This window comes from Sinohyriopsis cumingii, chromosome 5, assembly GCF_028554795.1.
Source record: "Sinohyriopsis cumingii isolate HCF-2022 chromosome 5, ASM2855479v2, whole genome shotgun sequence".
NCBI lineage: Eukaryota > Metazoa > Mollusca > Bivalvia > Unionida > Unionidae > Sinohyriopsis > Sinohyriopsis cumingii.
This window is the reverse complement of record NC_142965.1, coordinates 144,170,128-144,186,915: the sequence shown is the minus strand read 5'-3', so window position 1 is coordinate 144,186,915 and position 16,788 is coordinate 144,170,128. Positions and strand designations below refer to the sequence as shown.

The window sequence follows — 16,788 nt, the reverse complement described above, 5'->3', positions numbered from 1 at the left end:
ATGAGCCAGTTACTAGGAGCAAACGTCACGGAGTGAAGTGTTAGTGAGTTTCTATGATGCCATTATTTACTTTTGGTGAACTCAGGTCAGATGCGAGTAGTCCCTATTAAAATCTAATTGTGTGAATTGATCGCGTGACTCCAGGTGGGTGCAGTCTTTATGATTTGAGACTGATCAATTATATAATGAAATAAACGAGAAGGGACTGTTCAGTCTTCGGCAAGTGCCGTTTATTGTTATTATGGTAGTAAACATGGTGCAAGGTTGCAAGCGAAATGTGGTTTAATATCATGATTTTACTGGACCGAAGGTGACGTAGTAAAAATAGTTCCTGTATTAAGAGATTTTTGAGGTCTTGTATTAGAGTAAAATTATTTAAAGATTGGACACGTTGGACTTTCCAGCTTACAACAGTAGTAAATGGGAGTCATTGGAATCAATGGAGACTTATGACTACAAGCGGGATTCGCGCCAGGGTTTGACATCGCTCGGTCAAGAAAAACAATTGGTTATTACACTATTAGACAAGGTTACCACTCTGAATCTGAGTTGTCAAAAGGACAGTTCTTTCCGTCAAGTTTGACAAAACATGCAAATACATTAAATACATGTCAGAAAATGTTCTGAAGCTCAATACTGCAAATAAATTTCGATACTCAAATGAACTTAGTGCACACCCACAAACACCACACACATGCACACACACGGGAAATATATCCATGCAACTAGTATAGCAGAGAAATAGTGACAAGCAGGTTATAAGGGATGATCTGAAAAACTTACCGTCATAAATGGAAATTTTTTCATACAGACAGCTTTTCAGCTTTATTTCATATTCGACACTACAATCTACTACCACCAGCTTCACCGTGTGGTTTATATAGTCAGTAGAAATGAGCCATTCAGACGTATGGTTGCTTTAATAAAGAAAGAAAAAACAGAAAGGAAAGTGAATACTTGATATAAAAAAGAAATGCTTTAATGTCGATTTCAGACGGCAGTTATTTATATAGAACATTGCCTTCTATCCCCAATGACTATGCTTATATAGGACACTGCCATCTATCCCCGATGACTTATGGTTATATAGGACAGTGCCTTCTATCCCCGATGACTTTATCCTTATATAGGACACTGCCTTCTATCCCCGATGACTTTATCCTTATATAGGACAATGCCTTCTATCCCAGATGACTTTATGCTTATAAAGGACATTGCATTCTATCGCCGATGACTTTGCTTATATAGGACAGTAGTGAATGGGGATACTAGAGCGTCAGTGGGACTTAGCACTAAAAACACCACCTGGGAACATATAGCGTCAAGGGAAATTTAACATGGAGAAAAATCGTGGGAACATATAGCGTCAAGGGAAATTAACATGGAGAAAAATCGTGGGACTATTGAGCGTCAAGGGGAATTGAACATGGGAATAGGGACTGTACAGCGTCAAAGGAATTTAAACAGGGTGGGACTGTATAGCGTCAAGGGAAATTGAACATGGGATTTTTTTTAAAAAAAATTTATTTAAAAAAAAAGGGGTAGGCAATGGAAAGTCATTCTCTTTTCGAGAAATGTGGGTGGCCCTGAAAAGGGCCTTTGGGTTTATGTTAATATTAACATAGATGGCATCTGTCACATCTTCTTAAACTCCTTCTAACTGCAGGTCCATACACAAGTATCCTCTTGAGACATCCTTGTCTTTCTATGTAAACTCTTCTCATCCATAGACTAGTATCTGTCCTATCAACAACAGTCCACTTGGACCGGACATACATGAGCATATCCGTCCTGAACATCATTGAAGACACAAGGGTGGATGATTCAACTGTGGTCCACATCGTGAGGCGACGAGAACAGGTGAATCAATGCAGTGAACTGCGCTTATTTATAGGTAGAGGAAGGATTGAAACGGATTGAGTTCATTCACCAATCCGAACACGCGTGACAATATTCAGTCAGCCCGCATCCAATCCGAAGAGAACAGTCTGTGACGTCACGTGGTCTATATAGATTCGCTAGCGCCTGTGTGCAGTCAATCTATGCGACAGTGATTCAACATGACGGAAACTCAGAAAACGATCCATTGGGGTGCACCAGCAGTGGAGACCGCCCAAGGGAACCCGGACTTACTTTCAGAAGAGGTACATTGGGATTTTGTGGATTTTCTTACTTCGAAAGAATTTGTTCTGGAACCTTCGTTACCTTCTTCATTTCCGTAAGTGGAGAATTTTAGACAGAGACAGAAAGAAGAATTGGAGAAATTTATACAACGACAAAAGGAAGCGGAACAAGCTTTTCTCCTACAGCAACAGCAGCAAGAAGAAGAGGTAAGAAAAAAACAAGAAGAAGAAGAAGTAGCAGCAAAGAAACAAGAGGGTGAAAATCAAACGGTCACGGTACTGTTGGACATTTTAGCGGAGTTAAGGAGTCTGAAACAAATGTATCAGACTTCTTTATCACGACCGAAGAGAATACGACCTTCCCGAGCTAAACACGCCAACCCTGTGACTAAGCCTACCGTACCACCCTTAGTGATTTCAACCAAATCATCATCATCAGAAGTAGGCCTCGGCCGTGGCAAAGGATTAAGGCAGTTAAAGTTGATTGCTTAAACTCACCCCTGCACCAAAAAAGGCCCTTTTCAGGGCCACCCACGTATCTCGAAAAGAAATAGCCTTTCAATTTGCCAATAACTTAAAAATCAAAAAAAAAAAAAAACAAAAAAAAAAAACCATTTTACCCCTATAGTACGTGTCTGTGTATAACTGCGTGAGTGTACGTTCTTATTTTAAAATCAAAACTCAAAGACACTTACCTTATATAATTAATTTATTATTTTATCCATTGTTACAATCCAATTCACAATTCACAACAGAACACTTTAAAAAGTTCATACACTTCTTCTGTCTCCTTGTTTACTCTCTCTGTTTTTTAAATTTCTTCACCGTCTTTTCCTCTTCTTCCTCCTAACTTTCTTCCCTTCTTCTTTTCTTCTCCTGTTTCTTTTTCTTTGCCTCCTGTAAATAGAATTGTCTTCTTTCTTCCTCTTCATCCTCTGAAGAATCCCTCTCTTCCTCTGAAGAATCCCTCTCTTCTTCTGAAGAATTCCTCTTTTCTTCTGACTCCTCTTGTTTCTTTTTTGGGCAATCTGGAGACCAATGTCCTTTTTCTTGACAATAATAACAGGTATCTTGACTTTTGTCTTTTCTAGCCCCTGTTTTTTTTCTCTTTTGACGGTCTGGACACTCTGAAGACCAATGCCCTTTCTTCTGACAGATATAGCAAGTATCTTGACTTTTATCTCGAAAGGAAGGAGAGTAGTCCGTGGGCTGCTCTGAAGAGAATTTTCTAATGACCCCTCGCAAACCTCTGATGAAACGTTCGATTTGGCTAGTCTCTTCCATCGTTGTGCTCGGTTTGAGAGTGAAATGAATAGTGAAAGGACAAGACACACACCCTTTTATATACGCTGGTCTGCCATGACTATAAATTAGTCCATGGTGTTTAAACTTGAGTCATTTGACGTTTTTCACTCAAGATGAAACGATCCTATTCATTCGAGAAGAAAGAAGAAGAAGAAAGTAAGAGGCAGGAACGTGATCTATCGCCTCGTACCAGGGCTGAAGTCTTGGCACAAATTCATGCCAGTGATTTTGAAGAGGACATGAGTGAACCAGAATCCGAACCCCCTAAACCAAGTTCGCCACTCTTAGTCAACCCTGAAAAATAATATTCCATTCGAGAGACGGAAAAGCGCTCCTCTAGAAAATTTTGAACCACGGCTTACAAATACACGGTGAAGTTAAAAGATTTCAAGGCTGAAGTACCGTTAGAGAAAGCAGAAGGGTTCATCACCGGGGTGTGGGATTCTTTGCTCACCGCACTCAAGCGACAATGTCAACCCAAAGAAGACGATCGTTTGAGACTTTCCATACAACACGACGGTTTGAAATACCCTGTTTGGATCGAATTTAGCACCCCTGCACAATTGACCGCTTCCAAAGTCATGGACAAGATTCAACACGTACAACAATCTAATGATCAGTTTGACATCACCGATGGTAAAGCCACACTGGACATGACCCACGTCTCCCCTCCTCAAGGGACCAGACGCAAAAAGATGTTATTGGTGAACGAGCTTCGCAGCATTAAGCGTAGCCTCGTCCAAATTCACAACCCTCAAGACCAGATGTGTTTAGCCCGAGCCATCGTGGTGGGACGAACCTATGCCAACAAGAAGGACACAACAGCATGGAAAAGAGCCTGGAAAACTATTCAACAATCGGACCGAGCCAAACAACGAAACGAAGCAGAACTTCTGTTGCAACAAGCTAGCTTATCCAAAGACACACCCTGTGGCGTTCCTGAGATGCAAAAATTGGAAGATATCCTAGCTCCACGCTACACCTTGAAAGTGCACCCTCAAGAAGTGCGGGGACCTCTGTTGTTTCGAGGCGAACACTTTAAGGACGGAAAATACATTCATGTCTATTATCACGATGACCATTTCGATACCATTACCAGTATCACTGGTTTCCTGGGATACGGTTATTACTGTGAAAAATGTGACCATGGTTGTAATAATCGAGAGCAACACAAACATTACGGATTGAAATGCTCAGGATGTTTGGCCTCTCCACCCTCTCTGAGCGAAGGACCAGTGCCTTGTTCAACTTGTCTGCGCACATTTGTCAGCCCTGCCTGTTACCAACAACATCTGAAGACGCAAGGTTCACAGCAGAAATGTGCTTGTCAACTTCTGAGATTGTGCACTACGTGTGGACAAGGCATACGTACCAATAATACCAAGGCACACGTATGTTCAGGAAAAAAAAAAATGTCACATTTGTAATCACATCGTGGACTTGAAACACCAATGCTAAGTGCAAAAATACCAACCTCCACCAGAGAAAGAGGACGGTCACAAGAAGAAAGGCAATTTCATCTTTTTTGATTTCGAATGCATGCAAGAGACCGGTAATCACATTCCTAATTTCTGCGTGGCTCATCGAGCGTGCGAGAAGTGCATTCAAGAACCTATCTTCAGTCATTGCCCTCACTGCAGCAAGATTCCTGGAGGGCGTGAAAAAATCTTTCGGGGACCGAATACGTTAGCCGATTTTGCCCAATGGGTCTGAGACCCCCGTCGACAAGACGTGGAGCCAAGAGGACATCGAACATTATGGAGATTGTCATCGTCATGCCACGGTGATGGCTCACAATTTCTCCGGATACGATGGACAGTTTCTTCTCAGATACTATACGGAACATGGCACCGAGCGTCCTAAAGTGACTTTGAACGGAGCCAAAATCATTTTCATGCAAGTGGGACAAGTACAGTTTAAAGATTCGACGAGTTACTTGGCCATGCCTTTGCGCCGAATGCCTAAAACGTTTGGAATGACAGAAATGGCTAAAGGGTACTTTCCACACTTTTTCAATACGGAAGCCAATCAACACGCCGTTCTACCCCATTTGCCTGAGGCTCACTATTACGACCCCGACAACATGCGTACCGAACAACGAGAAGCTTTCTACGCTTGGTACCAGGCTCACGCCTCGGACCTTTTCGACTTTCAGGGAGAAATGTTAAAGTATTGTCGTTCCGACGTGGACATTTTACGACGTTGCTGTGGAAAATTTCGAGAACTGTTCATGGAACAGGGAGGGGTCGATCCTTTGAAAGAAGCTTGCACCATTGCCAAAGCGTGTTCCTTATTGTATCGACAACGATTCACGCCTGAAAACACCGTGGCTGCCATCAGCACTCAAACGACCCACTATGTCAAACGTCAATACTCGGTCAAAGCCCTGCGCTGGTTACATTACTTGTGCGACAAGGAAGACAAGTGGATTCAGCATGCCCGCAACGGAGGGGGTGAAAAGACCATCGGAACGTATTCGGTCGATGGCTGGGACTTAGAAAACCCCAAGATCGTATACGAGTTTAACGGTTGCTTATTTCACGGATGTCCCGTCTGTTACCCTGACCGTGGCACTAAAAATCAGTGTTTACAACGAACCATGGAAGACTTGTACCAGGACACTTGTCAGCGGCGCCTAAAGTTGGAACAGCAAGGATACCAAGTGGTGGAAATATGGGAACACGAGTACGATCACCGTTTGAAAACCGATCCCGAGTTTAAACGCCTCGTGGAAAGTTACCAGTTCATGGACCCCATGAACCCGAGGGATAGTTTGTACGGAGGAAGGACCAATGCAACCTGTTTGCTGTACCAAGCCGACGAAGAGAAAGGAGAAGAAATCAAATACTTGGACGTGTGTTCGCTGTATCCCTACGTGTGCAAATATTGTCGATTTCCTGTAGGGCACCCGCAATTGTTCACGGAACACATCGCCCTCAAAAACATTCGACAATACGAAGGCTTGATCAAGTGTAAAGTTTTGCCTCCCACGAACTTGTACCATCCCGTCTTACCTCACCATTGTCAAGGCAAACTGATGTTTCCATTGTGCCGTACTTGTGCCGAAACGTGCAACCAAGACCAACCTTGTCAGCACACCCAGGAAGAACGGGCCTTGACGGGAACCTGGGTCAGCGTAGAATTGTTCAAAGCTATGGACATGGGATACCAACTGTTAGAAGTGTACGAAATTTGCCACTTGCCCAAGACACAACAATACCACAAGGGTGACCCCAGTCAGAAAGGCATTTTCGCCGACTACGTGGATGCCTTTTTGAAACTGAAGCAAGAAGGCAGCGGCTATCCGTCCTGGTGTCACACTCCCGAAGACCAAATACAATTCAAAGAGAAATACTATGAACAAGAAGGCATCACTTTAGACCACATCGAGAAAAACGAAGGCAGGCGATCGTTTGCCAAAGTGATGTTAAATTGCTTGTGGGGTAAAATAGCACAACGACCGTGTTTACCCAAGACGGAATATTTGACAGAACCTTCCCGCTACTTCCAGATGATTCACAACAAAACCAAATACATGAAACACGTGGACGTCGTTCGCGAGGATTTGATCTTGGTCAATTACGAAGAAGATCTGGACTTTGTACAAGACGACCCTTTTGGAAATGTCATCATTGCGGCTTACGTGACAGCCCATGCTCGTTTAAAATTGTACGAAGCTTTAGAACTGTTAGGGGAACGCGTCCTGTACTTTGACACGGACAGTTGCATTTACATCCATCACCCGAGTCAACAGCACCCTGACATCGAAGGAGACCGTTTAGGAGCCTGGACAGACGAGCATCCCGACGACAAGATTCTAAGTTTCGTCAGTGGTGGTCCCAAAAATTACGGCTACGAATACCGGGACAAACAAGGAGAAGTGCACACGACGTGCAAAGTGAAAGGACTGACTCTGAATTATCGTACCAGTCGAGTGGTCAGCTTTGGGTATTGAAAGAAGCCTTGCAATCGGGAGAGGATGCAAACTTTAAAGTGACCACCTATCAACCGAACAAGATTGTACGTTTACCCACTCACCACATCGTCAGTCGACCCTTGGAAAAAGTCTATCAGATCGTGTACCAGAAGCGAGTGCGACTTCCCAATTATTTCACCTTACCGTATGGACACGTCGGTATTGGTCTGTATATAAAAAGGAACCCTAGGCAAGATCGATAGTTCATTGTGACTACCAAGACCGAGCGAACAAGATGAATACTTTCAGAGAAACACAAAACAAGTTGTTTAGAAAGGCACAATTCAAGTGTGGGGCTTCTGAAGTGGAATCTGATTGTGAGCCTTGCGATGGGTACGATGCTGTACGTTGTGACCTTAGCGATGCCGTAAAGCATCATGGGAACTTTAGTGTCACTACCCCTATTATGGAAAGTGATGCTGTGCGTGTCAAACCGGAGGGATGCGAAAGTGATGCCGCTCGTCCTCTTGGACATTTTACTGGGTTTCGTTTTAAAGGGGAATGTTCACCTTCACGTCTACCCCCCTACGGATGTCATCCAGCCCTGAGGAAACTCCTGTTCATGTCACCCAACCCTCATCGAAACGAACCTGTGAAAGACGAATATTCGTTTCCTGTGCGTTTGTCGGAATACTGCGACTTTGAAAATCGTCTTCAATCATTCAAAGGAAAATGGCCTAGGTATCTGGGAGGACCGACCCCCGAAGAATTAGCCAGAGCCGGATTGTTCTACTTGGGCGAAGGAGATAAAGTCAAGTGCTTCAGTTGCGGTGTGTCACTTCACCACTGGGAACCGCAAGATTCGGCCTACGTAGAACATGCTCGATGGTCACCGAATTGTCATTACTTACCCTTAGTGGGACCGAGACACTGAAGGAACTTACCATAATCTGTTCATGGATACTTTACACGGGAACATTCGTGCTTTGCCTTTGGAGTTCAGAGAACGCATTTGCCGAGAACTGATCAAAATACAAGTGAAACGCAAACGCAAAGTTATTGAACCGTTTTTAAATTATGATCTGTTCCAAAGTATAAGAAGACTGATTATGAGTGGATATTGCATCAGGCACAAAGGTAAACGAGGCTATTGGCCACCACCCAAGGATTTCAAAAACAGTGTATATACTTATGGATACTTTACAAGAGAACATTCTGGGCTTGCCTGAGGAGTTGAGAAAAGGCTTTACCGAGAGCTGGTGAAAATACAAGTCAAACGTAATGAACAATTGCATCCGTTACGTCACCAGATCTTTAACCACTGGTACCTGAATGGTATAAGAGAACTGATTCGTCAGAAATTGTTTCAGTGGTCAGACCTTGTTAGTGAGTTAGTGAATGAACGAAATGTTCATCATTTTGGTTACTTCGAGATTAACCTAGAGCAACACATTGAGGAAAACGAGTTAAAGGATTACCAACATATGTTACGTGGAATGTGCTTAGTAGAAGAGAAAACTTCTAATCGAAGTTTGAACTGTAGGTTACAGTATTCTAGATTTCCTACTGGAGAACGAAGATGTCTGGGTAGAATGTACGTGTATTGCTTCCGAAAAAAAGAGAGCATAAAAACAGGAATCCATGCCACGGCTTATGTCACAAGTGATTGAATAGATTCCGTGGAAGGAACTCAATGACCATATTCAAACCGTGGATCATTACCGTCGATTATTACAAGAACTGTATCCATTCAATTTGGGTCGACAAGTGGTGTGTGTCTTAGTGACTTTTTTCTGGGATTTCGTTTACCAGCCGATTCCTTGTGGACTCTTTACGATCAGCACTTACCATAGCCCCATGGCCTTAAATGGTCACGAAAAACTCCTTTTGCTCAAAGCCTTGCGTTTTCATCTGGATACTTCTCGACCTCAACAGGAAAAAAAGATTCGTCAACTTTTAGCTACCGAAGACGTGTATGACGATGTGTGTGTCGCTTGTGACTTACACCCCCATTGAACAGATGTTCGTGACTGGAAAAAGGGGGATTTTGAGGCTTGGACCCAAGAAGTGGCTCAGTATGCACAAGAGTTGTTCAAGGAAAAAAGTTACTTTTCAACCCGTGTTAGTGACAGTGCCAGAAGAACCCGTCACCGAGAACAACCACTCGCTTCAGGACAGGACTGTCATGGACATTCCTGAAAGGTCATTCCGGGAGGACACTTGTGTGACAGTGCCTCATGTAGACAGTGTAAGAACATTACACACTGTCCCTGGGACATCTTGGTTACCCAAAACATGTTGTACAGAGACTTGTTTATATTCCACTTTGATCGTTTTGATGTGTTTTTTATTCCTGTACATAACTATTTGGCTTTTATGTATTTTTGTCTTTCGTGTTGTTCATATTTGAAACATTTAATAAACGTGTTCTGAAAAAGTATATAAACTCTTGTATTGTTTGTTTTCGTGTCACAAGTGACATTCCTGACACTATGGCTACCTCTGCTGTCTCTGCTACCTCTTCCTCCACCGTCAAAGTCATCGACGAACACTTAGATCGTGCCAGTTGGGAGGCTTTCTATCTTCGCCATCCCTTTAACATGCTCATTGCTGGACCTAGCGGTTCAGGCAAAACCGAATTCGTTAAACGTTTGATCGAACATAAACATCATTTGATCGATCGGCCACCTCAACGGATCGTGTGGTGTTACAAAGAGAGGCAATCGGCGTACAGCCTCTTGCGAGAAAGTCAAGGCGATTCCATCGTGTTTGTGGAAGGCATTCCTAAACAAGACGACGGCATCGTCTCTGATTCCCGTCAAACCCATTTGGTCATTTTTGACGACATGTTAGGAGAAGACGAAGAAGAAATTAAACTGTGGTTCACGCGCAAAGGGCATCACCGTAATGCCAGTGTCGTTTACATCACCCAAAATTTGTTTCAACAAAGTAAAGCCCATCGCACCATCAGTCTCAATGCGCATTACGTGGTCTTGTTTAAAAACCCTCGAGATAAATCGCAAGTGCAAGTCTTAGCCAAACAGTTAGAAACGCCTTGGCTGACTCAGGCGTACGACGATGCCACTCAAACTCCACACGCCTATTTACTCGTCGATTTGAAACCTACAACCCCCGCGGACTTGCGATTTCGTACCCACTTGTTTCACCACTGGTGCCAAGACGGAGGGCCTGTCCTGTACACGTCTCCGTCCTCGATTTAATTTCACTCCACAAAAAAATCTATAAAAACCTCAGACCCTTTTCGTCTGTCTCACACACATTTTGAACATGACGTCCCTTCAGTCGCATCTTCCCGTCAAATTGATTCGTGCCTTGTATGGCATGAGTCGACAAAAAAATCCACAAATACGAGCTCCTGTCTTAGAAGCTAGTCTCAAAGAAGTCTTACGATGGTTCACGGTGACGGCACGTCAATTACTCCAAGGAATCATTCAGATTCCTCATCAAACCAAACGCTTTTTTGATCGAAACAAAGTCGCTTTGGTCCAACTGGCCGATCCCCGCATCGACACTCAAACCAAAAAACAAATCATTTTGAAACCTGGAGGGAGCGGTACTCTAGGAGGGGTCATCATTCGCTCTCTCAAGATGGGATCCTAATGTCCCCAAACTTCTCCCCAAGAAAAAAGTCAAACAAAGCTCCAAGAAGAAGAAAAAGACCAGGTCCCCAAGGAGAACTTCTCCAGTGGCGGGACCCTCTTCTTACCAGACACCACCACCCCGGAAAAAGAAAAAAAGCCCCCAGAAAAAGAAACAGAGAAAAAGTCTCCAGAAAAAGAAAAGTCCACAGACGAAAACTAGTCGCAAGAGAGGCACTTCGGCCAGGACGCAACTTTACACTCGCAAACCACGACCTGCCACGGCGGTGACCGCGTCTCCGGCAGCCTCACGTTCATCCACTTCCCCGTTAATGACAACAAGAACTGAAGAGTACTTGGAGACGTTGATCACACCAAGAACTTCTCCGTTGATGACCCCAAAAAGAACTTCCCCAGTGGCAGGACCCTCCAATTTAGTGGCAGTGGCTGCTGCTCACAAAGTACCTTCTCCCAAAATCAAAGTCCAAGAAAGATCAGGCATGTTACAAAGTTTACTGGATTTGTCCAAGCAAGAACTGGCTCGATTTAGTCCGTTACGTACGCCTGCACGACGTGTCATGCCTGTCCTCAAACTGATACGACGTAAAGACAATCAGTGGCGACGCGTTCCAGTATATAAAAGGGCTGTGACCAAGTCGGGGTATCAGTGTTTTTGGTGCTCCTGAAGACTCAAAGATGTCACCCTCCAGAAAACATCCTTCTTCTAAACAGCCCCAAGGAAAGAAAAGAAAAGGACTGCCTCCTCGTTTAGTCAAACATGGGGACATGTTATCTCTCCTGTCCAAAGCTTCTCCACCTCTACGAAAAAAACTCATTCAATCAGCCTCCAAAGAGGTCATCGATACCGTGTGCGAATGCTGTTTGAACGTTTTGAAAGGCACGATCCCTTTGTCCAAACACCAGAAGCAATGCTTAGGCAAACATCGTCACGTTCTTCGCCAAATGGTTCAAAAGAAAATTCCCATCCGTCAAAAGAAGAAGATGTTGGTCCAACGTGGAGGCATTTTACCCCTCTTGTTAGGCCCCTTACTGAAAGGAGTCTTGGGAACCATGTTGGGAGGACTGGTGGGAGCAAGATAAAAAGGCCCTCGGAAGTCCCAAGATCTCCGAATTGACCCATGACAGCCCAATGGAAGGACGAAAACTAGCTTTAGTGCCTTACAAACAATGGATGGAATACTATCGTTGGCAAGAACAACGCACCCCGCATTTACCTCCCAATCCCAATTTGAGCGAGATGTCCCAGTTACAACACGAACTGCAGTCCTTGATGGATCGCCAAGATTTGTCCGAAACAGAAAAATCGCAAAAGTACGGTCAACTCTTGCAACGACTGCAACTCTTTCACCAGAAAGCTTTAGACGAAACAGTTCTACCCACTCTGAAAGATTTTAAGACCTTGATGAAAAGTCCAGCACCATCACCAGTACCAGTACCAGTACCAGTACCAGTGACCAAGACAGAAAAAGGAGAAGAAGAAGAAGAAGAAGGGTTTCAAACTCCACCAGAAAAAGTACGCAAGTTAACAACACCACCTACCTCCAGAATTGGATGGATTAAAAAGATGATGGCCACCCCTTCTTCATCACAAGAGAAAAAGAAAGTGAAGACAGAAGTAAAGACAGAAGTGAAACAAGAACCGATATCCCCCGCTCACACATCCTCCTCCTCGACACCTATTGCCGGTCGCACACGCAAAGCATTGCAATCCAAGAAAATACCCCAAGAGAAAAAGAGTAGCATCCTCCAAGAGTGGGTGTCTTATTAACACACCAATCAACACAAAAAAATGGAAAAAGTCTTAGCCAGCATTTACTACGATCCCTCGCATCCTGCAGGTTACGCAGGAGTTCAAAAATTGTATCGTGCTGCCAAAACGCGACTGAAAAGTCTCCGTTTACCTCAAGTGCAACGATGGTTACAAGAACAAGTTACCTACACTTTACACAAACCCATTCGACGCAAGTTTGTAAGAAGTCGCACCCGAGTGGAAGGCATCGATCATCAATGGCAAGCCGATTTAGCCGATGTCTCTCATTTGGCCAGCTACAATCGTGGCTACAAATATTTGTTTTGTGTCATCGACGTCTTTTCCAAATTTGCCTGGGTCGTGCCCTTGACTTCCAAATCGAGCAGCGAGTTAGTGCGAGCCCTGCAACGGGTGTTGAAACAAAGCGGTCGTCACCCTCTTCGATGGCAAACGGACAAAGGCACCGAATTTCTAAACCAAGCTTTCCAAAAAGAATTAAAGAAACGTGACATTCATTTTTTTACCACCCAGAATCCAGAAACCTAAGCCAGCATCGTGGAACGTTTTCAACGCACTTTGAAAGAACGCATGTGGAAATATTTTACGCATCACCACACTCTGAAGTACATCGACATCTTACCGCACCTGGTGCAAGCGTACAACCAATCTTACCATCGAAGCATCGGACGTGCCCCGCAAGAAGTGACTCCCGACAACGAAGTGCTGGTGTTTGAGCGCCTGTTTGGTACGTCCCCGACGAGGGCTGTCCACAAGAAAAGTGGAGAGTTGACCGTAGGAGATTGGGTGCGCATTGGCAAAACCAAACGCACTTTCGACAAAGGTTACTTACCTAACTGGACGACCGAATTGTTTCGTGTCACTGGACGAGTGCATGGCCGTCATCCTACCGTCTATAAATTGGAAGACATGAACGGAGAAGTGCTCAAAGGAACGTTTTATTTGCCCGAGTTACAACGTGTCACCAAAAAAGAAGACGACGTGTACGACATCGAAAGCATTCTCGAACGCAGAACCCGTAAAGTAGGCAAACGACGTGTCAAAGAAGTCAAAGTACGTTGGAAAGGATATCCACCCAGTTTTGATTCTTGGATCGACGCTTCGCAAGTCATCGACTATAAAAAGAAGTGACCATCATGCCCTTTCACACAGACGCAGCTATGTCGACCACTCCTTCACCTAGTTCTTCTGTGCAAGATTTGCAAAAACAACCTTTGTCGGTGTGGTGTGGAGAACGTGTGCCTAAAACGCAAATCGTCTTTTTCTGCCAAATCTTCGTGGTGTATTGTGTCATCGGGGCAGCCATCGCCAATCTGAGTTTGCAACAAGGAGACAAACAATTGTGGACCATTTTATTGAGCAGTTGCATCGGTTACCTGCTTCCCAATCCGTCGCTGAAATTCTCTTCCAACGGGAGCCACGGGAACCTTGTGTCCAGTGCCAGTGCCAGTCACCACTCCAACAACAACCACAACCAGGACCCCATTTTGGCGGAGACACGCCTCTGACGTCCAGTAACCCCTCGGACAGCCACAGAACTCTGGAATTATGAGTCACCAAAACCAATTTTACTTAACCTTATCCAGTGACAGTTCCATGGAGGTGTTTCCCCACAACACGTTCTGCTGTTACACGGCCAAATTACCTCAGGCCATCCCCTTAGATCACGAAGCCCATTGGGAAGTGGCTTTGGTAGAAATCATTCACCCAACACAAATCAAAAACATCACTGAAACTCAGAACACTTTTGACGTCGAAATTCTGGACCCAACAGTGCAGCAAAGCGTGACGGGCACTTCTCAACATAAATCACTTCCAAAGGCCCCAATACTCAGCAGTGACACTTCTCCTCCTCTTTACGTTTATCACTTTAAAATTAACTCAGGCCATTATTTTAGTGGTCAACATCTGGTGGAGGCCATCGCTGACAAATTCTATGCAGCATTTGACAAAGTTCTGACCAAACTAAATAAACGTGTCACCATGGAGTACCACAAACAGTCTCACCGTCTACTCATCAAATTTGAAAGTGAGGATAGAAGTATACGTATTAAATTTTGCCCTGGAATGTATGACATTTTGGGTGGAGACCTCAATTTGGTCACGGATAAGCAGACCAAAAAGATTCACATCGCAGACATTGACAACAACGGGCATTTTGCGAGGTACTTTCGTTTCCCGGTAGAACTGAACCAGGGACTGAATTTGATCTTTGTGTACTCCGATGTGGTGGAGTACAACGTGGTGGGACACACCTCCGTGCCCTTACTGCGTGTCATTCCTTTCAAAGTAAATTCTGCCACGGCCACTGACGAGGAAGGTGGAAACACTTATCACGTCCACCGCGAATTTGTACATCCTCATTATTTGCCTGTCAACAAGTTGTATTTGGACACGGTCAACATTGCTATAAAAGGAGATCTGGGACAAAATATTCCATTCACCAAAGGAAAAGTCACGGTGAAACTCCATTTTCGAAAACGGTTCTCTCACGATTCGTAAGTCATATATTCAGTGTACCGAGGGGTTGCTCGACAGCGAGGACACGCTTTAGGTTTAGGAGATATGTTAAAATCTGCCTTTCGTTCGGTGGCCCCGGTGTTGAAACCGATGGTGACACGCGGATTGCACGCCTTGAAAGATGCGGCACTGACACAAGGCAAAGAATTTCTGCAAAATGTCATCATCGACAAACAAAACCCCAAAGAGGCCTTCATGAGGGCAGGCAAAAATGTCTTGCTGCAAACGGGTAAAGACCTTTTGGGCCGACGAGACACACCTATAAATGCCCTGCACGCTACCGAGTCAGGCATTCAGCAAGGACAAGGCAGAAAGAGACGACGAAGAAAACACCCTTTCACCAGACTTCACACTTCTAAAGCTAGAAAGACCAAGAAAAGAAGAACCGTTCGAGACTTAGACGTTTTTGATTATTGAAAAAACAGGAACAAAAAAATGATGCACCGAGAGTCTTGCGCCTGTTCCAAGTCGGAACTGGATCTGTTTGCCATGCCCCCCCCCCCAATGATGACGATGCAAGAATCCCAGTGGGTGGAATTTCACCCCGTCTCCTCTTTGACCGATTCCGCTCCCATCGAGTTTGAAATCAAAGGACAGCCCGAAGATTACATTGATCTGAATAGCAGTTACTTGTACCTGAAAGTCAAAGTTCTACATAAGGATGATGGTGGAGTAGAAGACACTGAGAATATAGCTCCCGTCAACAATTTCATGCATTCCTTGTTCAGCTCAGTGGACTTGTACTTGAATAACAAACTGGTCAGCAGCAGCATGGATACTTACCCTTATCGTGCCTACCTGGAAAATCTCTTGACGTACGGAATAGATGCCAAGAATACTCATCTCAATGCTTGTGTGCTATGGGGACCTGACGAAGCGGACAAGTTCGACAAAACAGATGGAAGCAATGACGGCTTTGAGGAAAGACAAAACAAAATCTTAAATAAGAACAGTTTAGAACTGATGGATCGTTTGCATTTGGACATGTGGCTGCAAGAGAAATATTTGCTGAACGGGGTAAATGTCCGCTTGAGACTGAATCGTAGCAGTGCTGCTTTCCATTTGTTGGCTGATACTACTGCTGGCAATCCTAAAAGCAAAATCGAGGACGTCAAACTCTACGTACGACGCGTGGAAGTGTTACCCAAAGTGGGAAATGACATCAGTCAAACGTTGAGCAGAACGACCGCCAAGTATCCCATACGACGCGTGGAAGTGAAAACGTTCACCATTCCCGCTAGCCATCATTCCATGATCGAAGATCATCTGTGTCAAGGACAGTTACCCAAACGTTTAATCCTTGGTATGGTCCTGAATTCAGCCTTCAACGGAGCCTTCGCTGAAAATCCTTTCAACTTTCAACACTTTAAGGTGAAGAAAATCGAAGTCAGTCGCGATGGCAAGACCTTGTGTACCCGACCTTTCGAACCTGACTTTTCTCCCAATAAAATGAATTACTTGAGATCGTACTTGTCCTTGTACGAAGCCACCGGCCAGTTAGGGACCAACACCAGTCACGGCATTACGTACGAAGAT

The 16,788-nt window shown here is 44.4% G+C and overlaps 1 protein-coding gene across 3 annotated transcripts in view; it reads right to left on the bottom strand.

The window, feature by feature from the left end:
• Positions 1 to 16,788, bottom strand: part of LOC149800394 (uncharacterized) — a 35,337-nt gene that overhangs the window by 4,865 nt on the left and 13,684 nt on the right. For all 3 annotated transcript variants that reach the window (XM_089957237.1, XM_089957238.1, XM_089957239.1), the window contains exon 3: positions 784 to 917. In XM_089957237.1, the coding sequence (XP_089813363.1) occupies positions 784 to 917 (134 nt within the window). The remainder of the gene's footprint in view (positions 1 to 783; positions 918 to 16,788) is intronic.